Genomic DNA, 22,839 nt, shown 5'->3' on the forward strand with positions numbered 1-22,839 from the left:
TGAAGTTGTATTGCAATGATATTTACCCATCAGGCCTTAAATCAGGAAGTACAAATTGTAATGCAAATGTTTATTTTTGTATGGCAACTCCAGCAGTAGGATAAAACTTTACGTACAGTATAACATCTAGTAGTATAGTCTTTCCATATCTCTCATATCACAGTGATGTGTGTTTGTATGCTTCATATTGATTTTTGTGCACGCCTTTTGTGTGATTTTTGCTTTCTATTCTGCATTTGCATGCGCATGCCCGTATGTTTGTGTGTGCTGTACTTGTACGTATGCGGCTGGCTGTGCAGAGGATCGAGGAGCTGGAGGCCACGCTGTATAGCGCTCTGCAGCAGGAGCAGCCGTCCTGCCAGGCGGTGGCCGAGTCGCTGACAGACAGGCAGAGGGAGGAGCTGCGGCTCGCCGTGGACAAGCTGCGGCGTCAGATTCTCAGGCAGAGCCGGCAGTATGACAGTCAGATCTTACAGGAGCGTATGGAGCTCCTACAGCAGGCCCAGCAGGTAAGGCTGAAAGCAAACCCCCGGCCCTCCCTCAATCCGACCGCCGGAGCTCTGGTGCTATGAAAAAGATGCAGTATCCCCGTGTGTACTCTACCTGTCGACGTGTACACGGTCAAACTGTGTTCCAGAATGACTGGGGGTGTGTGAGTCCGTCATTGTGATGACCCCCCCCCCCTCCCTACAGTGTCCACCCGCTCCTTCAGTGTCCTCTGCAACTCCCCCAATAGTTGTACTGTATGTTACTCATCAAACGCCACAGCACCTCCAACCTCATATTAATCACTAACAAAGCACCCTCCGATCACAACGACAATAATTAACGATAATCAACATTAATACGACTAATTAACACATTTAAAATAGACATAGAAAGGATCTCGCTGTGTCTTTTGGTTCACCTCTTCCTTCCTTTTTGACACGTACGCTGGCATGTTTTACACATAGGGGGCGCCGCCATTGTCATGTGACCTCTTGGGGTGTTCTCCTGTTACTCACATGACTGCACAGGTTAAGAATATTTATTCATTTTCTACCGCTTTTCCTCACAAGGGTCGCAGGGTGTTCTGGAGCCTATCCCAGCTGTCTTCAGGCGAGAGGCGGGGTCAGCCAATCACAGGGCACATATAGACAAACAACCATTCACGCTCACATTCATACCTATGGACAATTTGGAGTCGCTAATTAACCTAGCATGTTTTTGGAATGTGGGAGGAAACCGGAGTACCCGGAGAAAACCCACACATGCACGGGGAGAACATGCAAACTCCACACAGAGACGGCCGAGGGTGGGGAAAGACAAAATAAGAAGCCAAAAGTTACCACTTCCACACAAAATAGGAGGAGAACTCATTCATTTATTCTTTTTCTACCGCTTATCCTCACAAGGGATGCTGGAGCCTATCCCAGCTGTCTTCAGGTGAGAGAGGCGGGGTCCACCCTGGACTGGTGGCCAGCCAATCACAGGGCACATATAGACAAACAACCATTCACACTCACATTCATACCTATGGACAATGTGGAGTCGCTAATTAACCTAGCATGTTTTTTTGGAATGTGGGAGGAAACCGGAGTACCCGGAGAAAACCCACGCATGCACGGGGAGAACATGCAAACTCCACACAGAGATGGCCGAGGGTGGAATTGAACCCTTGTCTCCTAGCTGCGCGCTAACCACTCTTCCGCCGTGCAGCCCAGGTTAAGAATATTGTGCTTAATATTCTGCATCCGTGACACATTGAGGACAAGAGTGGATTTATAATCCACTCACGTTTAATCTCTTCTTAAAGGCGTCGCGTCCATTCTTCACGGTTACCATGGTAGCTGATTCTTTTCCAGCTGCTGTGGCAATCGAGGGGGATTATGGGAAAGGAATACTTGCAGATAAAATGTTGCTTGTCGTCTAAATACACGTACGTACTTTTCCCCCCTGCAGAGAATTAGAGAGCTGGAGGACAGGATCGACTTACAAAAGAGACAAATAAAGGACATAGAGGAAAAGGTACTTGTACTTTGTTAGTGTGACAGTTTCGGCCACAAGGGGGGAGTATTTAGTCGAAAAGTAACACACATGTCTTCTCTTTTTTCTTCTGTTAGTTTTTGTTCCTTTTTTTGTTCTTCTCTTTAGCCTTCATTCTTTGGCCTTAATAAAAACGACCGGAGCCACATCAGGTACACGTGTTATGTCGTTGTAAATCTAATATTATGTCTCCTTATATGTCTTTTTTTTAATATTATGTCTCCTGTGTGTGCTTGTCTTCAGGTGTTAAGTTGCTGCTGAGGCAAGGGAGGACAAAACTGAATTTTTATGCATTTGTAGACCGCTCATGAAAACCTAAAGGCCTTTTTGATAATAGTGCACTTTTTTGCACATAAATCACCTGCAAACATGTGATTAAAAAAAAAAAAAAATATATATATATATATATACACAATACGTAAATGAGATGCACGGTTTATTTATTAAATGACTGCTGTACTGATCTTTGGACCCAGAACAAAAACTGGATTTCTGTGAGGGGAGGGTCGGAACGGGAGGGATCGCGGCCAAGTTCGACTTCTGTGGCGTTTCTAAGGAAACAAGCAGGGCAACACAAGTTTACAAAGCCGCTCTGATGAGCTCGGATCTGCTTGGAGGAGGAGAGGAAGAGGAAGAAGGACCTGCCGCGGCCGTGCAACATACGAGGTTACTAACCTTTGCTGGGATACAATAAGATCATTTTTTTATTAGATGCTAGGAATTGTGAAAAACGGCACAAAACAGGAAAGCCGGGTAACCTGAGAGATAGCCACAACTTGCCGCCAAGCTGTTGCCAATATCAATAATAGATGACTGTAATCAATACCCTGTGGAACACCCATTATATTTGCATTTTTCTCCGGATGATGTATTGCTGCACTTCTAATCCCTCTTTCCCAATTCTCAATTCCAGGGAATAACGTAGCAGTGGATGACCACACCGCCCCGACAGCGATGGGGAGAAGTGAAAACAATCCCGTTACCATGGTAACAGTCGGAGGCAACAAGTACCTGCACATTTCGTTGTGCGAATGGTGAGAGGTGAGGGCCTTTCGGAGGGGAATTCGAGTTCAAGCAGCCGGTCAGACAGAGTAACAGGTGAGGGGGGGGGGGTCTGGTAACACACACACACACACACACTTGTCCCCCAAATGCTAACACTTGACTTTTCCCGTGTTTTGTGTTGCTAGGATCAGAGACTAAGACGGCAGAGCAGCGAGGAGTTTAATGACATCACCTTGTCTCCTAACCGACACCCCAGCCGGATCAGGAACGCTGCACGCTGAGGGAGGAGGTTAGCTTAGCGCCATGGTGAGTTAGCGCAACAACCACGTTATTTCGTCTTCCAGAAAAGTGACGAACAACAACGTTTTGTACTCCGCAGACTCGCGACGACGTGGACCGTGTGTGGCGAGAGAGACTGCAGCGCTGTCAGCGGCAGCTGAAGGCCAAGGAGGACGAGATGTGTCGTCAGTGCCGCTACTTTGACCGCTTCAAAGCACAACTCCAACACAAGCTCAGCCAGGCGAGGGACCGAGAGGAGAGCCTGCAGAAGCGCATCTACGCTTTGGAAAAGCAGCTCCTGGACGCGACTGTCAGTGCGGCGGCCACCGATGCCGGGACGTTGACGGCGATGAGAATTACAGCCGAGACTGAAAGACACTTTCAGGAGCATGAGAGGCTTCCTGGCGCTAGAGAAGAGGGTGAAGGAGAAGAGGAGGGAAATGGAGGCAGGAAGCACCCAAACGTAGGAGCCGAGAGAAATGGAACACACGAGGATAAGCCGGAACAAGAAAAAGCGAGGCTCCAAGGTTTCATCCTGAACCTGCAGGAGGATCTCAGGGTGCTGCTGGAGAGAGAAGAAAGTGGCGTGACGGAGCGGAGGAGGCTGGTGGAGCAGCTTCAGGAAGCTCAGGAGAACAGCCAGTTGCTGTGCTGCGAGGTGGAGGAGATGAAGGTGGAGATCCGAGAGCTGAAGTTCTCTGAAAGAATCCTAATGAAGGAGGTGGAAGAGCTCCAACGGGACCTTCGGAGTTCAACCAAACAAACTCCCTGTCGCTTAACCGCCATCTTGGCTGATCATCATTCCCAAGGAAGCTCTGGAAAGGTGAAACCTTCTTGGCGGGATTTCCTTTTCATTCAAGAGTGTAAACACGCTTGGTAAATATGAAATTACATTTTTCTTCTGTAATTATTGTCTTCTTTTTGCACTCTAAGGTGCTGGATGACCAAGACGCAGTTCCAGTTAACCAGCACCAGGTGGCAGCAGGGAGCCCAAAAAGTCTACCATCAGTTCCCATTCTTGCTCCCGAATGTGGATCTCAGCCTTCATCTAAAATGGACTCTTTTCCTCGCCTCAGTCTCCATTCGCTAGATGAATGGGGCTCCACAAGGTGCTTCAACGTGGAGGAAACCCCCAGCGAGGAATCTGACGCCCTGAGGGAGGCGTACAGGAGCTTGGGGTTGGGTGAGGATCTCGAGGGTCTCAGAGAGCAATATGACCGTCTGGAGGCCGCCCTGCAGCACTCAAAGGAGCAGCTTCAGGTGATGGCTGAGGAGAATGATGGGCTGAAATTGCTACTCAGGAGTCAAGCTGAGGAGAAGCAGATGCCCAAGGTACTGCAGTGGCACATTGATCATCTTCAATATCATACTTTTTTTTTTTTTTTAAGTCTCAGACGTCCCACAGTGGTTTTTTCGGAGTGTATTGCAACCTTCTAAACATCTGAATATGTTTTGTTAGCATTATTGTTAGCATTTCTAGTCATGGCTGACGCGTGAGACATCAGAATCTGCTTTATTGGCCCAGGATTGTTGCACAAACAAGGAATTTGGTTAAATTGGGACATTTAGGAAATACGCGACCTGAATGCTAGCAGTAGCTTAGCAGAGTAGAGAGTGTCCGACAGCAGCTCCTGTGTGAACGACACTATCAAAGAGTCCTCTTTGAATCACATGGAACCTCTAAGACCTGCAAGCCTAACTCCAGTCTATCTTTGTCTATTAAGATGAGTCCAACATCAACACCTGATGGATCTGCTGTCCAAGACCCCGTCACCCACAGTGATCTTCTCCAGGCCCTGAATCTGGAGAACCGAGCCTTGGCCGTCCGGATCCGTGACCTCCTGACTCATATTGAGCTGAATGAGGAAGAAAGTCAAAGCGAGCGGTCTCAGCTGAGGGAGCAGATCTTGCGTCTGGAGGAAGACGGAGTCAAGCTAGTGCTGGAGAAGGAAGAGCAAGGCTACCTGATTACTGAACTCACCCGGAAGACCGAAGATGATCTCAATACCATCATGGAGCTGCAGCAAAAACTAGAAGCTGAGAGGTTGGAGCGGAGTGAACTGAAGAACATAGAGCCTGGACCTACAGCTGCACTATCAGGGTGGTGTCCAGAGAAGAAACACCTCGTTGATTGTTTAGTGCAGAGTGTAGCAACAGAGGAACTACCCCAGCAAGTTGATATCTCCACATTTGGAACCCCTGCTGGCCAACATAGCAACCTGAGCACCCTGAAAGCGGAGCGAGAAGAGCTGACGTCTTCTGTGGTTTCCCTCAAAAAAGAAGAAAAAGAAGTCTCTCTCTCGGTCCAGGCCCAAACCGAAGAGAAACAACACTTAACTCGGACAGTCTGGGCGCTCAAAGAGGAGAAAGACAAGCTCTCTGGATGTCTGAAGGATCTGAAGCAGGAGAAGGAGCATCTCCTCAGAGCGGTCGTTGGCGTGAAAGACGAGGAAGCTCATCTACGCAAGTCGGTGAGTGAGCTCAAAGCGGAGAAAGCCGAGCTCACCGAGTGTTTCCCTGCGCTTGAACGAGAAAAGGAGAAGCTGTTGGAATGGCTGTCGAGCGGCAGGGAGGAGGCCCATCACGTTGCTCGGTCAGTAGAGCATCTGAAGAAGGAGAAGGAGCAGCTAAGTCAGGCCGTTCTGACTTTGACAGCGGAGACGGACAAACTGTCCGACTTCCTCCGGCGACCGAAGGAGCAGACGCAACAGGAGCGTGACGGGCTGCTCAAGTCCATTAGCACTTTGACAGAAGAAAAGGACCAAAGTGAGCATTCAGTCAGATGTTTAAAACTGGAGGAAGCCCAGATGATGCCATCACGTCAGGTTCTCCGAGTGGAAAGGAATAATCAAGACAGTCAATCTGACGATGGTGTGACTGGAGAGACAAGATGCTCGGATGGAAGGAATACGCAGGTATGGGAACACATTTCATTCATTCTTAAACGTGACGAAGCACCGCTTGTCTCACTGAATGTTCTCATGGAGAACAGGAGCAGAGGGACCTGCTGAGGGAGATTGAAGTCTTGACAGCAGAAGTGAAGAAGTCACAGGAGGAATTACAGACAAGACACGTAGAGGTCAGGTGATACAACTGCTTTTCCCATCATGCACTTTTGTAAAGTCACATTGACTTTACAATGATTGAATGGCCACTTTCACTTTCTAAAGCTATGCTAAGTTGGTTCATAGGTTTTTAATATTTAAAATGTGTAATATGTTTAAATTTTTTTAGATATTTAAATGTTTTAATATATTTATTTTTTAAAATAATTAATATTATATATTAATATTATATATTATATTTAATATTTTAAAATATTTAATATTATACTATAAAATACTATAAAATTAGTGTAATAATATGCTATGCTAAGAAGTTGGTTCATACGTTTTTAATATTTAAAATGTGTAATATATTTATTTTTTTTATATATTTAAATGTTTGAATATATTATTTTTTTATATTTAATATTATATATTAATAATATATATTATTTTAAAATATTTAATATTTAATATTATACTATAAAATACTATAAAATTAGTGTAATAATATGCTATGCTAAGAAGTTGGTTCATACGTTTTTAATATTTAAAATGTGTAATATATTTAATTTTTTTATATATTTAAATGTTTGAATATATTATTTTTTTATATTTAATATTATATATTAATAATATATTATTTTAAAATATTTAATATTATACTATAAAATATTATAAAATTAGTATAATAATATTATATATTATATTATTTTATATATTAGATGTATTATTATATGTTAATAATATATATTATACTTAATATTTTAAAATATTTAATATTATACTATAAAATACTATAAAATTAGTATAATATTATATAATATATTATTATATAATATTATTATATAATATAAAGTATATAAAGTTGAATCAAGTCCTAATTTTATAGTATAATAATATTATGTAATATATAATAATAATATATAAAATAATATAATTATATATATATATATATATATATATATATATATATATATACTATAATATATAATCAAAATTTGAATGTATTCTAAATTACTGCTGATTTGTCCATCTTTGCTGTACTTTTTTGTGTGTTTTCTTTTTTAAATGTTATTTTTAGAATGTGCCGCGGGCTACAAATGACCCCCCAGGAAAAAAAAAAACTGGTGTTTGTGTGTGCAGACCACAGATCTCCACGGGCGGCTGAGTCAGTCAGAAGCTTGGAGGCGGGACGCGGAGAGGAGAGCTGCTCAAGCAGTTGATGAGGTGAAGAGACTGACGGATTCGATCACGCAATCGGAAGCAGTCGGCATGGAGAACGGCCGCCTCACCGCACAGGTGACTCTACTGTCCTACCTCGGCGGGGGTGTCTTTTTAACTGGCCTGTGTGAAAGTCTAAGGCTGGCATATAGCAGGTACTTATTCATGTTTTGTACAATCACAAGATTGCAGCGGATAACCACAAATGGTGGAACCGAAGTAATGCAGGATCGGAATTTTGAATTCATTGACTAATGTGAAGGAAATTCCGTCATTGTGAGGAGAAGGAACATTTGCGCTTGGAAATATGTCCTCAGCGGGCTCAGTTTCTGCATTCTTCATTTAGTCCAAGGGTGTCCAAAGTGTGGTCTCGGGGCTATTATAATTATAATATAATTTACCTCTAAAAACTTGGTACTCAAATTTGGTAACGGTAATGGTTTAATTTCATTTGAGCATGCATCAGATTACAATTGAATGCATCACATAATCAGTTCCCAGTTCCACATGTCCAAAACATTTGTCCACTTCCTGCTTTCCATAATACAGTTTTTTTTTGTTTTTTTTTTTAAATAATGTACCTCGTACCAAAATTTGAAGAAAATAGATGATAAAAATGCATTTCTACATCAAATACTCTTGAACTTGATCCCTGTGGAGGCACTACAAGCTGGTCAAGTTATTGATCGTTTGTTGAAGGTGACATCGCTGCAGAGCAAAGTGGAAGTCCTCGCCAGGGAGAAGGCCGCCACACTGTCGCTGAAGGCGGACATTGAGGACCAATACAACATCCTCACAGCTCAGCTGAAAGCCAAGGTAGTAATGTAGGAAGTACCGTACATGCTATTGGTCTTCTAATGAGATGATAGCTGGACGAATTAATGATAATATTTGTTTTAATTTTTGTTATTGTGGGTGTAGTTTGTATTTTAGCTAATATTACTAATATTTATCGTCTGTAAAAAGACTGAAGTCTATGTGTTCTATGTGACGCACATATAACCCCAAAGACGGTGGCTCTGGAGGAGCTGAACGCTGAGTATATCACTCTGAAAAAATGGCGTGACAGCAAAGATGACCTGAGCACTCTTACGTCCCTGCGAAGACGTTACGACGACATCCGAGCCAAGGTGGGTCAACTGTGAGTGGTTCTAAACCAGGGGTGGGCAAACTTTTTGACTCGCGGGCCGCATTAATTTAACAAAATTGACGGGGGGGGGGATTATGTAGTATTTTACACGTAACAGTCCATTTGTACACCTATATTTTACATGTAAAAGTATCATGCAATCTGCTATATGTGCACTTTGAAATCATTTATTTGATGTAAAGTGTGTTATAAATGTATTATTATTATTATTATTATTATTGTTATTTTTATTAGAATTATTATTAGTTATAGTAATGTTATTATATTATTATTATTTTGTTAATAATAATAATATTACTACCATTATTATATTAATATTATTAACAATAATATTAATATAATAGTAGTATTATTATCATTATTGACAACATTATTATTATTATTATTATTATTACTATTATTGTGCTTGTGCTCCTTTTTCCAGGAGTATTTTGTAAACAACAGACCACATCAAATAACGAAATTGATAAAGCAGCTACCTCAACCATCAAAAAGTTGTCCCAAGCCACGATGCTAGGTTATGTGTTGAGTTTAAATGAAATACTTGAAAAAACAGGCGGACCATATTGAAACACTTGGCGGGCCGGATGTGGCCCCCGGGCCGTAGTTTGCCAACCCCTGTTCTAAATGCTCCTCTTTTGCCTAATACGCAGTTTCTTATTATTGGTAGTACGATGCACTCTTGAAAACGAAGACCCCGACCGATCTGGATGTAGTTCCGTTAAAGGTGAGCAAAGTACCACGGCTTCCATTGACCCGATTTGACTGACAGGTGTGTGATCCAATCACAGGCCAAGCTGTCATCCCTGGTGCTGAAGTGTCAAGAGAGAAACGGCTTATTGGCGCAGATGATGAGAGCCCTGCGTGGGCACGGCCCCGTGGACGCCGCGCTGACGCAGCAGGTCGACGAACTGCTCGGCGACGCCGCGCTGCTTCAGTACGCCGCCGCGTTCACGCAAACGGGTTTTACAAAGAACCCGGACCGCGGACTCACAGCGGGATTTATGTCCAATTTTCAAAAGTACGCTTGCTCTGCAGAACCTGCAAGCCCACAGAATGATTTCCACACAGAAGAGGAAACGATACACCGGCTTCTTTTAGAGGAGTCGGTAACAAATGTACCCGACCGTAGTGGTGATGCCATGCTTGCACACGCTGTTCTAAGAAAAAATGCCATCTCACCTGTGCCAACCCTGCACCAGGACAACACGCTGCCATCGTCACCCGACCCACAACTGAAAGACCTTTTCAGTCTTGACACGCCACGGGTGAGTCTAAAATCAATCCTTTTTGTGTCCATTCCTTGTTTCTTTAAGATTTGATTAAGAAAATACACACACACATTTATTTCTAAATTAGAGTTCTCCAAGCACAACACTGCCTTTTAGCATGAGCATAGCATTTAGCATTTACTTCAAGATGCCTCACGTATTTAAAAAAAAAAACACACATGGATATAAAATAGTGCAATCTATTTCTAATGTATCTAATAGTGCAAAATATGTTAGCCATAGTGATTCCAGATTGCAGTTCAAATTTTGCGGTTTCAATATTATCACGGTTTTTCAAACATATATATTAATAAATCATCATCATTTTGTGTTTGAGTACAGCCTATTAGTAGTCAAAAAAATCTGTCCTGCACATATTTACTGCAACACACAAGCACAAAATAGGAACGTAAAAGTGACTATAGGGGTGCTACTTCATGTCAGGAAGGCTCCTATAATGGGTTTTTGTATTTCGTTTTTAAAGAAACTTCCTGGAAATTCACTTATCACTGTCCATGAAGATAACTTGCTAATGAGTAGGTTTATTGGAAATAACAGTAACACAAACAAAGCTACTGCCATATATTGGAGTTAATAATCATAATAATAATAATCATGAGGTTGCCTACAGCCACAGCTATTAACGCCAATGCTTTTTAACTCGAGACCGCGGAAATGATTAGCTTCTATGGACCACAGAGACTACGGCTAATTGGATAGAACTGCTGTTTCTTCCCAAGTAGTGACATCAAAAATTAGCTAGGAGACCAGGGTTCAATTCCATCCTCGGCAATCTCTGTGTGGAGTTTGCATGTTCTCCTCGTGCATGCGTGGGTTTTCTCCGGGTACTCCGGTTTCCTCCCACATTCCAAAAACATGCTAGGTTAATTAGCGACTCCAAATTGTCCATAGGTATGAATGTGAGTGTGAATGGTTGTTTGTCTATATGTGCCCTGTGATTGGCTGGCCACCAGTCCAGGGTGTACCCCGCCTCTCGGCCGAAGACAGCTGGGATAGGCTCCAGCATCCCTCGTGAGGATAAGCGTTAGAAAATGAATGAATGAATGAGGTCTCCTCCTATTTTGTGTGGAAGTGGTAACTTTTTGGCTTCTTATTTTGTCTTTCCCCAACCTCGGCCATCTCTGTGTGGAGTTTGCATGTTCTCCCCGTGCATGCGTGGGTTTTCTCCGGGTACTCCGGTTTCCTCCCACATTCCAAAAAAACATGCTAAGTTAATTAGCCACTCCAAATTGAATGGTTGTTTGTCTATGTGTGCCCTGTGATTGGCTGGTGCCCGAAGACAGCTGGGATAGGCTCCAGCACGTCAGCATGTCTTTTCTTTGACTTTTACTAAACAGAAGCCCCTCTCTGATGATGAGCCAGAAAAAATGTCTCCTCTGGATGAAAGACCGGAGTCATCCCCTCCTTCAGTCGACATGCCCGACCGGAGCGGGTCTCGCCGAAGTCCTGCACCCACCCGCTCAGTCAGCTGTGTGAGGAGGAGGAGGATGAGCAGTCCGGAGAAAATCCTCAACCTCCAAGAGCAATTGCAGCAGACGATGTTGAGTTTATCTCAGGTAAGATGAACGCCATCACGTTCTTCACGTTGTAATGTGAGTGGATGTTTGATGCTCCATCTGTCTTCTTTCCAAGGCTTCTAGAAGCAGAGGAAGAGGTGACGTCAGTATCACCGCTCCACCTAGTGGCCCTGTACCGTTCTGCACGGCTTCAAACCTGGCCAAGCCCCCCCCAGCACTCACAACCACACCCGTTCCTAGAAGTCAGCCAACCGCTCTCTTCAACGCGGTCGCCGCCAGATCCGCCAACAGGACCTTCACACCTCATTTGGTGTCTAACCATCGCTTTCAAGGAGCCGCGTCGTCCACGACCTCTACTCCTCCGCTCTCTGCTAGCTTGTTCATTAGCAACGCTGCATCGAGCAAAGCCAAATCCACCACGAGCAGCGGCAGGACTGGAGCGGCGCCCCGAAACCCCAACAGTGCTGCTGATGTGGCCGATGCTGACCCTGCACCTTCTTCAAGTACAACGGTCTTTAAAGCGACTAACTCCAACGACTTCACTGCCTCGGACACAACTGCCCCGCTGAAGGAGACTGCCCGCCAAGATGATGATGATGTCAGCACGCCATCCGAGCCTGACTGTGCTGCTTCTGCACGTGACGGCCTCCAAATCACTACATTCCACACCCACTTCTGGCAACACTCCGCCCACACACCAACAAGGTCCCACAGCGCCCCGGAGAAGATGAGACCTTCAAGACCCAAAGCAGGTGACCTCATTTGCAGAAAGACAAGCAACTGTGATCAAACACGTAACAAAAGTGCAATAATGACTTTGTTTCAGTCGTTCCAGCCGTGTTTATAATTCTGGACATTAATTGTCAGAGAAACTGATGATGTGTCGGGTTGCTGTGGTGTGATCTTCTGCAGAAGCTCCAGCTGAGGTGGGCTCCCTGGAGGTCATCAAACAAGTGGGTCAGAGCAGCCTCCTGATTGGCTGGGAGAGGCCGCCTCTGGACGAGCTGGGCTGCAGTCACGACACGTTTGTGTATGGCTACAGGGTACGTACGCCAATTGGGATGTACAGTCGTCCCTCCAACATCGCTCCCTCGCTCTATTTCCGAAATCAATAAATGCTTATTTCATGTCTAATAATATTAAGAAACGCATTTAGCAGATGCTAAACAGGTTTTCAATGCCATAGCTATGACAATATTCCATTTGTAAACCTTTGCAGGAATGTACTGGGGGACCGATTAACAGTGATAAATGAGGGACAACTAATAAAACAGTGAAACATGAAAGTATGGAAGGGCCCGTTGATATTTTTGGAATGTAGATATGCCAAGAAGTTGGATATAGCTCAAGAAAAAACACTTTTTTTTCGCATCTTTGCTACAGGGTACTATGTACGCCAATTGAGATGTACAGTCGTCCCTCCAACATCGCTCCCTCGCTCTATTTCAGAAATCAATAAATGATTATTTTATGTCTAATAATGTTAAGAAACGCATTTAGCAGATGCTAAACAGGTTTTCAATGCCATAGCTATGACAATATTCCATTTGTGAAGGAGGAAGCCTCCTTTGCAGGAATGTACTCGGGGACCGATTAACAGTGATAAATGAGGGACAACTAATAAAACAGTGAAACATGAAAGTATGGAAGGGCCTGTTGATATTTTTGGAATGTAGATATGCTAAGAAGTTGGATATACCTCGAGTAAAAACACTTTTTTTTTTCCATTTTTGCTACAGAGTACTATGTACGCCAATTGGGATGTACAGTCGTCCCTCCAACATCGCTCCCTCGCTCTATTTAAAAAATCAATAAATGCTTATTTCATATCTAATAATGTTAAGAAACGCATTTAGCAGATGCTAAACAGGTTTTCAATGCCATAGCTATGACAATAGTCCATTTGTAAACCTTTGCAGGAATGTACTCGGGGACCGATTAACAGTGATAAATGAGGGACAACTAATAAAACAGTGAAACATGAAAGGATGGAAGGGCCCGTTGATATTTTTGGAATGTAGATATGCTAAGAAGTTAGATATACCTCATGATAAAACACTTTTTTTTCCCATTTTTGCTACAGAGTACTATGTACGCCAATTGGGATGTACAGTCGTCCCTCCAACATCGCTCCCTCGCTCTATTTCAGAAATCAATAAATGCTTATTTCATATCTAATAATGTTAAGAAACGTATTTAGCAGATGCTAAACAGGTTTTCAATGCCATAGCTATGACAATATTCCATTTTTAAACCTTTGCAGGAATGTACTCAGGGACCGATTAACAGTGATAAATGAGGGACAACTAATAAAACAGTGAAACATGAAAGTATGGAAGGGCCCGTTGATATTTTTGGAATGTAGATATGCTAAGAAGTTGGATGTAGCTCAAGAAAAAACACTTTTTTTTTCCATTTTTGGTTTTTTTTTTTTTACTTGTTAAATTTTGCCATTTTTCCCCACTCAATTGACGTTATGCCGACTTTGCATTTTAGGTGTTGGTGGATGGGGAGCTCTACAAGTCCGTCATGAGCTCGGCGTGCACCAAGGTAGGAATGGATAACCACGGCGTCCTTGACAGTTGTCCTTTTATATCAGAACATTTTTCCCTGCCTGACGGTTCTGCGGAATATTTCCATGAACTGTAGCATTTGTCCTGTTATTGTTTTACAGTGTGTCCTGGAACATGTGGATTTGTCTGAACCAGTCGAGATTGGCGTTCAAACCCTGGGCTCCAATGGGCTGATTTCAAAAAGTGTTCACGCTATGTACGTGTCTCCGGGTGTCGCAGCTCACCTCTGAATCCCACCGTCCTACCTATGCCATGTAAGATGACACGCAAGCAAAAGCAGACTCATGCATGTATGTATTGTGGAAGTGGTTTTTACGGGTGTTGTCATTCAGCAATCAAAACAATGGTAATGGTTTTATTTCATTTGAACATGCATCAGATTACAATTGAGTGCATCCCATAATCAGTTCCCAGTTCCACATGTCCAAAAGGAGTAGGAAGAAGCAAAGCTTATTAAATCCTACCCCTCCATCTGGTACTTTTACAATCACTAACTGTTACATTTGTTCACTTCCTGCTTTCCTAATATAGTTTAAGTTTTTTTAATTTATTTTTATTTTTGTCGAATTGTTGTTGCCTGGCTCCCGTATAATAATAAATAATAATGTGGAGAATAAATAGATGACATCAAATATGAACAATGTACAGCGTAAACAGTCATTTGTACAAATAATTTAAATAATTTAGAATAAATAATAATCACTTAAAGTTTTGGTTGTGCGTGTGGGCAGGTAGAGGGGCTTATTTGGCATTGAGCAGTCGGCATAAATCCGATAAGATTACAAAAAAAAAACGCTCCAATGAGGCAAGATTGTGCAGGTGAGCAAACCAAGCGCTCCTTTTTCCTCCTGACTTTAATGGCCTGTTAAAATTTATTCCTGAGTTCGCTTGTAAACAAATGTGAACTGTTTCAAAGAAATACAATAGTTGTACCATCTCTAAAAATCAAAAATTCATACTGTAATATTTCTCCCCCCCCTGCAGGACTCTAAGGGAGCGTCCTGACTTCGCTGGACTTCACATGACTGTGGCGGTCCAATGAGCCTATGTTGCGTGGTGCCTGCTTGCCTGACCTCGGAAGGACCAAAAGATGGACTAAAAAAATTGAGGTGTCGAAGCAGGTGAAAACGAGTCTTTTTATGCGACTTGAGAGCCGCTTGAATTTCACATCCTCCCTTGCAAAGAAGCCAATCGCGTAATCAAGTAAGACCCGTGGATGATGTTTACATTGTGTCCAACACGGACACAGACCATGTGTCTTACTTACTAATTCACTCAAGAGCTCCGCCGCCTCCCCCCTCAGGATGCTCATGATGCTTTTTTTTTTATTTTTTATTAAAGCGATATAAACCGCGAGCCAAAATACGAGAGACTATAATGAACTCTAAAAGACTATTTCCTGGAAGACAAGCTACACTATTTATGATCTATTTCAGTTGATTTGCACACCATCCTGTATGAAAGGAGAATTAGATGTCATTTTTTCATCTTGTTCCAATTCACATGAGATGTTTTTGCCACTTTGACAGCATACGGGTGAGTATAGATCAGGGGTGGGCAAACTTTTTGACTTGCGGGCCGCATTGATATAACAAAATTTCCGGGGGGGGGGGCAGACTATATATTTTACACATAACAGTCCACCTGGTATTATTGTATCTGTAAAATTGTCATGCAATCTGCTATTATTATTTATATTTAAATATTTTAAAAATAATAAAATATTATAATAATTAAAATAAAATTAAAATAATAATTAATTAATAATTATTATGTAAAATGTGCAAATATAACAATATTATTATATATAATTAATATAATAATTAGCATTAATATAATAAATATAATAATCATAATAGTTATAATAATAATATAATAATTATTATTTTAATTTATTATTATTATTATTATGTGCTTGTGTCCCTTTTTTCAGGAGCGCTTTGTAAACAACAGACCATGTCAAACAACGAAATTGATACAACCATCAAAAGGTTGGCTCAGGCCATGATGCCAGGTTGTATGTTGACTTTAAATTAAATACTTTTGAAAGATTGGTTGGGCCGTATTCAAACACTTGGCGGGCCGGATGTGGCCCCCCGGCCGTAGTTTGCCCACCCCTGGTATAGATTAACTAATCACGGTGCGGAAAATGTATTTTTCTAACAATGAGTGGTATTGTTCGGCTATCGACTCCTCGCAGCCGTACACAGAATAAACGCTTCTATTCTATATCACTGCAGTGTCGGGACACTATTTGGCAGCACTTCCTGGTCTGTCGGTAGCATTCCCGCTCTGATTCCTGCTTCCGGCGTTGCAGATTTAGTAGAACATAAAAGATTTCTCACCACATTCAGCACTAATGTTGATGTAACGACCCCAAAAAACAGAGAACCCAAAAAAACTGTTTATGTATCATCTGCTGTGCTGGACACTTTTGCTTTCTGTTTGCTGTTTTGCTGTTTTGCTGACGCTCAGCAGAAAGTGCTGCTAGGCCAGGTTGAGCAGAGAAGGTGCTTAGCTCACCTAAACGTGTACAAACGTCTTCTGCCTCTTTGACCCTTTTCTCCTTTTGATGCTCCTCGCTACCAAGACATCAAACATTTGTGTGAAATTATGGAGTTGCCTACAAGCCTCATGTGGATCAGAACCACAGAGTACAGCTTAGATTTCCACTTGGGCCTGAATGTTGTCATTGCATTTGTCATTGACATGTTAAGGAAAAGTCACAATTTTAAACAAAATTTGGGTAAAATATCCCAATATTCCGATTTACGCTGAAATGTAATGTCATGGAATCACGGTAAATAATTGATAAGCACTAATTTATGCCAAAAGTCAATGATTTTCATTGTGTAGTGTTGGACTTTTTCATCCAATCTCTTTGTGTCGTCATGGTAACCTGCTTGGGGCCTTCAGAATCAGGAGTGCAGGCCCGTGTCACATACAGCTTAGATTTCCACTTGGGCCTGAATGTTGTCATTGACATGTTAAGGAAAAGTCACAATTTTAAACAAAATGTGGGTAAAACATTCCAATATTCCGATTCACGCTGAAATGTAATGTCATGGAATCACGGAAAATAATTGATAAGCACTAATTTATGCCAAAAGTCAATGATTTTCATTGTGTAGTGTTGGACTTTTTCATCCAATCTCTTTGTGTCGTCATGTTAATCTGCTTGGGGCCTTCAGAATCAGTAGTGCAGGCCCGTGTCACATACAGCTTAGATTTCCACTTGGGCCTGAATGTCGTCATAGGATTTGTCATTGACATGTTAAGGAAAAGTCTCAATTTTAAACAAAATGTGGGTAAAACATTCCAATATTCCGATTCACACTGAAATGTAAAATCATGGGATCACGGTAAATAATTGATAAGCACTAATTTATGCCAAAAGTCAATGATTTTCATTGTGTAGTGTTGGACTTTTTCGTCCAATCTCTTTGTGTCGTCATGTTAACCTGCTTGGGGCCTTCAGAATCAGTAGTGCAGGCCCGTGTCACATACAGCTTAGATTTCCACTTGGCCCTGAATGTTGTCATTGCATTAGTCACTGACACGTTAAGGAAAAGTCACAATTTTAAACAAAATTTGGGTAAAACATTCCAATATTCCGATTCACGCTGAAATGTAATGTCATGGAATCACGGAAAATAATTGATAAGCACTAATTTATGCCAAAAGTCAATGATTTTCATTGTGTAGTGTTGGACTTTTTCATCCAATCTCTTTGTGTCGTCATGTTAACCTGCTTGGGGCCTTCAGAATCAGTAGTGCTGGCCCGTGTCACATACAGCTTAGATTTCCACTTGGGCCTGAATGTCGTCATAGGATTTGTCATTGACATTTTAAGGAAAAGTCACAATTTTAAACAAAATGTGGGTAAAACATTCCAATATTCCGATTCACGCTGAAATGTAATGTCATGGAATCACGGAAAATAATTGATAAGCACTAATTTATGCCAAAAGTCAATTATTTTCATTGTGTAGTGTTGGACTTTTTCATCCAATCTCTTTGTGTCGTCATGTTAACCTGCTTGGGGCCTTCAGAATCAGTAGTGCAGGCCCGTGTCACATACAGCTTAGATTTCCACTTGGGCCTGAATGTTGTCATTGCATTGGTTACATGACATGTTAAGGAAAAGTCACAATTTTAAACAAAATGAGGGTAAAACATTCCAATATTCCGATTCACGCTGAAATGTAAAATCATGGGATCACGGTAAATAATTGATAAGCACTAATTTATGCCAAAAGTCAATGATTTTCATTGTGTAGTGTTGGACTTTTTCATCCAATCTCTTTGTGTCGTCATGTTAACCTGCTTGGGGCCTTCAGAATCAGTAGTGCTGGCCCGTGTCACATACACATTATTAGCAATATGGCTGTTTTTTTTCCTAGCCAATCAGACTTCAGGTACGCCTCATAGGGGCCAGCAAGCCATGCCGTCGTCTGGTTGATCAGAACAACACTTTTTTTCTTCTACAAGCAAGTTCTGAGGAGGAACTGGTGAGTTTTTCTGTTATGATTGCAACATATTCCTGATGTGGGATCATCTGTGATTAATCCAGCCATTCACTGGATTAATCACTGGACTAACAAAGCACCCGATCAGGATAGAAAATAAACTCCTAAAGGAGAGCAAATGCAACCTTTTAAATAGAAATGGAATTGTGTACGTTGTTGTTTGGTGTTTTCTTCTCCGAGCAGGTCTTGCTGTGAGGTGAGAGGGTGGTCGTCTATGAATCCTGCACTGCGGCTACTCTATTAAAAACTGCAGCGTCTTCACTACTGGACCCTTGAAAGTCAGCTGACCCCCCTCCCCGAGGACTCTGATTACGGTCACCGGGGAGACTCCCCTTCATTAACACACACACACATCATAAGTGTGTGTGCTTGACTGGTTTGTTTACGCAGATTAATGCCTGTGGGTTAATTAATTTCTCATGCCATCCATATAGCACGCCTCTTATAGGAAGGGGGGGGGGGCAACATGGGAGTTGGAAAGTGGTGCATGTAGAAAGCTGTGTGTGTGTGTGTGTGTCACATGTAGAGGTGATGACAGCTGAGCTAGCGGATATCAAACAAACATGGTGTTGACACGTCTGTGTTTTGAATGTGGGTCAACACTGCAAGGGGTTTCTCCATCCGCTGTGTGTGTGAAGGAGATAGACGCGTGTCATCAGCAGGTTGCCGTGGAAGAAGGTGACGGTGTTCTGGAACCGGCAGCCATAAACCAGAGAGGGGATGTTAGCTACCGACGCCTACAGCTTTTGACTCAGGTGGGGAGCCGGTGAGCAAATCCATATTATTGAAAAAAAAAAAAAATTCCCTCCTAAGTTACCTTGCATTGCTCCTCACAAGGCGCCCTGTGTGTGTATGCTAGAGGCGCTGCCTCCCCCCCACAGTCTTTTGTTCTATGAAGCGGCTGTGAACTCTCTTCCTGCCTGCTGGGAGGCGGGACGATAGGTATTGTTATTATTTATCTAATAATAATAACAATAGTAATTATAATAATAATAATAATAACAATAATAATAATACATTTAATTTCTAATACACTTCACATCAAATAAATGATTTCAAAGTTCACATATAGCAGATTGCAAGACCAAGAAACATTTCTTCTCTTTTCTCTCCATCACCGCTTTGTTTGTGTGCTTTGCCCTCGCTTTAACGTTTGTCCACACGAGCGTTCCCAAGTATTGATCCCAGACCCCGCCAAGCCTCTCACTTCCTTAGCCAAACACTCCACTTTCCCACCTCCATCAACTCTTCTTTCTTTTTCTTTTTCCCTCTGCTTTCATCTGCATTTTTATTGTTCCATTGCTCTTCTCTGCCCCTGCAGTGCCTGTGTTCATGTGCTCCTCCATTCTTCTTTATTTTACCTTTTCTGCAGCGCTGTCTCCTTTTCCCAACTGGGAATAGCCTGGAAGAACCTGGGAAGATTATCGCCTCCTCTTTCAGCTCTTTTTGGGACGAGCGTCGTCCTCACAACCGTGTGGCGCTCTTGTTGATGAGGGTCCAGATAAAAGAACTCTGGTGTTTTTTTTTTTTTTTACCCCTTCCTGAGTTCTTAGTTTTTTGTTACACTTAAATGCATCACACCATGAAACAAGTGTAACTAATAGTCAATAACAACACAGCCGAACACAAAAATCAGTTTTTACATCTAACTTTTTATTAACGAAGGGAAAAGGCCCTATGTGGGAAAAGTGATTGACTTTTTTCCATGTTCTGTAATGCACCTGGACCAGGAGGAGTACACCAGTATACCAGTACACCAGTATACCAGGCTGACAGGTGTTCCTAATATTATGGCAAAAATATAAGGAAGAACTTCTGAGTATGATGCAGTGCATTTGCAACAATGGACATTGTTCATCGTGCATTCATAATACTTCTGATCTGTAAACGGCATCCTGGGAAAATAATAACATTCCGACAAGACGAAGGAAAAACATGACACTCATAGTAAGAAATGGCTGCGGGCTTGAGGGAGGTGTGTGTGTTTGTGTGTTTGTTTGTGTGTGTGTGTGTGTTTGTTTGTGTGTGTGTGTGTGTAAAGCGTGGAGCAACCGTCATTGCTTGCTTGGCATTGTGCGGAGCTGTCCATTGTCAGTGGTGCTGAAAGTAGATAATTGCCTTCTCATTTAAAAGGGAGGGGGATGGCGTCCATAAAGAGGAGGAGCAGCAGAAGAAAAAGTGAGAAGAAGATTTTACGACTTCACATCAGCCACCCCTGAAGCTGAATGTAAGTGTCTTAGTACTTTGTTACTACCCCCCTTTCATGTAGCCCCCATAAGGGGGTGGGGGTGGGGGTGGAGTAAAGGAAAGATCACTGTGTCTTTTTCTGTGTTCTTTTCAGTCCTGCAGGACTCTTTCACCAAGTTGCATCCGTTTCCACTCGGGAGGACTTTCACCGCCGCTGCTGTGGGTTTGATGTCCAAGCGGGGGTCCGGGATCTTCTCCCCGTTCTGTCAGGATGGCTGGGTGCGCCAAGCGCTGCAAACGAGCTGTCGTCAAGTTTGTTTCGTCTCTGCACAAACTGCTCACCGGCACCCTGATTAAAGGTGAGTCCTGTCAGCCCCGCTCGTTGTTTTGATTGCGCAATGCCACAGCACCAAACGCCGCTGACTCCACGGGGGGGGGGGGGGGGGGTCATGGAAGCCTTTTATCATCTTTCATGCACGTTATTTAACATTGGTGGTCCTCTTCTTGTGTGCGGCTCAGCTCCTTCTCGTCTCCACAGTAGAAGTTGTTCAGCTAATAGAGAAAAGATAGAGCGGACTAGTGATGAATGGGAGTAATAAAGGCAGATACACACTGGGTGCTAAAGGGAGAAGGGGGGGGGGGGTACTACCATGGTGGTTTATTAGCGTTTTGTGACATGCATGCTTGTATATTTGGTTAAAGTTGTTTTTTTAATCACATTGGAGAAGCAGGGAAGGAAATGACACACACACATATGGAGGACCAAAACTGCCAAAATAATAAATAAATAAATAAATATATAAAATATAAAAGCAAAAATAAATACAAAAATAAAAAACAAGATTCAAAAATTAAAAATAAATACAAAAATAAATGTAGAAATAAATACAAAAATAAATATATAAATATTCATATTCATACTCATATTCAAATGAGGGGGCGGTTCAACCCAAGACACACTTAGGACCGCCCCCTCATTTGAATAGTTTTTCCTTCTGCATTTCAAGCTGACATTGTCTGCTGCATGAAATAAATACATATGAGAGCAGAGTGCTTTTATTTATTTATTGATATGTAATTCTATTTATATATTTTTGTATTTAATTCTACATTTATTTTTGTATCTATTTTTAATTTTTGAATCTTGTTTTTTATTTTTGTATTTATTTTTGCTTTTATTTATTTATTTATGTATATATTTTTTTATTTTTGTTTTTATTTCCATTTATATTAATTTTTTTGTATTTAATTTTTTGATTTTTTTTTCATTTTTGTTTTTATTTCCACTTTTATTTATTTATTTATTATTTTGGCAGTTTTGGTCCTCCATACACACACACACACACAGTAATATGAATATTATGTACCTGGTATACTGTCAAGTGTTAAGGCGGTCTTGAACTGATTTGAAATTTGAAATCAAGACTAATTTAAAAACAGTTTTGTCAAGATGTGACAACAATCTGAAATAAACGTTCCCCGTCACATCTTAAAAGCGCAAACATCTTCGAAACAACACCCTCGGGTCTCCTTGTGGAAATGGAACACAAACCACCATCAATCCCCTCCAACAGCATCCATTCATCTGTCAATGCTTGCATCCTAAAATGCTGATCTTCCACTTCAATCAGGATTCATAGCAGCCAGGAGGACATTTTCTTCACTACATTTACACCCTGAGTGTTTCGGGACAGACGACAGCAATGGCTGATGGGATTTTTGCTAAATGAGAACAAATATTCGCCTTGACTTTTATGATTTCCTTCACTCAAGGAAGCCACACGAGGTTGGTTTGTTTTTATGTGCAACACCGCCATCTGCTGGCCAGTTGATGTCAGTGCAGTTAAAACGGCATTCATCGTTATCATTATAAAGCCATTCAAATAGAAGATAAATTTAGGATTTTTCAATTGAAATGTTAAATAATTGTCCTTTTCTTAAGTCATTTCTAAAATATACTCTAATATTATTACTTTACTTTATTTATTTATTTATTTATTTTTAATTATTTTAT

General features: G+C 41.8%; 3 protein-coding genes across 5 annotated transcripts in view; all 3 read left to right on the forward strand.

Moving 5' to 3' along the window:
• Nucleotides 1-2,168, forward strand: part of jakmip1 (janus kinase and microtubule interacting protein 1) — an 18,253-nt gene extending 16,085 nt beyond the window's left edge. The window contains exons 20-22 of the mRNA XM_058063813.1: nucleotides 300-509; nucleotides 1,942-2,007; nucleotides 2,103-2,168. Coding sequence (XP_057919796.1) covers nucleotides 300-509; nucleotides 1,942-2,007; nucleotides 2,103-2,153 — 327 coding nt within the window. The 3' untranslated portion in view covers nucleotides 2,154-2,168. The remainder of the gene's footprint in view (nucleotides 1-299; nucleotides 510-1,941; nucleotides 2,008-2,102) is intronic.
• Nucleotides 2,161-21,005, forward strand: LOC131110580 (protein FAM184A-like). 3 transcript variants are annotated; one of them, XR_009120913.1, is made up of 20 exons: nucleotides 2,161-2,691; nucleotides 2,939-3,123; nucleotides 3,216-3,336; nucleotides 3,410-4,132; nucleotides 4,243-4,641; nucleotides 5,034-6,224; nucleotides 6,302-6,388; nucleotides 7,500-7,655; nucleotides 8,277-8,393; nucleotides 8,588-8,707; nucleotides 9,398-9,454; nucleotides 9,519-9,995; nucleotides 11,357-11,575; nucleotides 11,652-12,288; nucleotides 12,449-12,579; nucleotides 14,033-14,086; nucleotides 14,211-14,363; nucleotides 15,094-19,404; nucleotides 20,772-20,865; nucleotides 20,980-21,005. XR_009120913.1 is itself a non-coding variant. In XM_058063811.1 (18 exons), exons 3-17 carry the CDS (start codon nucleotides 3,334-3,336, stop codon nucleotides 14,337-14,339), a joined length of 4,500 nt encoding a protein of 1,499 aa, XP_057919794.1. In that variant the 5' UTR covers nucleotides 2,161-2,691; nucleotides 2,939-3,123; nucleotides 3,216-3,333; the 3' UTR covers nucleotides 14,340-14,363; nucleotides 15,094-19,574. The 3 variants fall into 3 exon arrangements, 1 of the variants encoding a protein (XP_057919794.1); XR_009120914.1 differs by lacking the exons at nucleotides 20,772-20,865; nucleotides 20,980-21,005 and adding an exon at nucleotides 20,011-20,138 and having other exon boundaries at nucleotides 15,094-19,393; XM_058063811.1 differs by lacking the exons at nucleotides 20,772-20,865; nucleotides 20,980-21,005 and having other exon boundaries at nucleotides 15,094-19,574.
• LOC131110587 (Kv channel-interacting protein 1-like) overlaps nucleotides 20,980-22,839 on the forward strand; it is a 34,986-nt gene continuing 33,126 nt past the window's right edge. Inside the window, exon 1 of the mRNA XM_058063825.1 lies at nucleotides 20,980-21,184. Coding sequence (XP_057919808.1) covers nucleotides 21,097-21,184 — 88 coding nt within the window. The 5' untranslated portion in view covers nucleotides 20,980-21,096. The remainder of the gene's footprint in view (nucleotides 21,185-22,839) is intronic.

Source organism: Doryrhamphus excisus, chromosome 23 (genome assembly GCF_030265055.1).
Source record: "Doryrhamphus excisus isolate RoL2022-K1 chromosome 23, RoL_Dexc_1.0, whole genome shotgun sequence".
Taxonomy (NCBI): Eukaryota; Metazoa; Chordata; class Actinopteri; order Syngnathiformes; family Syngnathidae; genus Doryrhamphus; species Doryrhamphus excisus.

Coding starts and splice junctions, on each gene's coding strand:
- LOC131110580 (XM_058063811.1), top strand. Junction 8,394..8,587: donor CAGCTCAGCTGAAAGCCAAG/GTAGTAATGTAG, acceptor ATAACCCCAAAG/ACGGTGGCTCTGGAGGAGCT. Junction 11,576..11,651: donor CGATGTTGAGTTTATCTCAG/GTAAGATGAACG, acceptor CTTCTTTCCAAG/GCTTCTAGAAGCAGAGGAAG.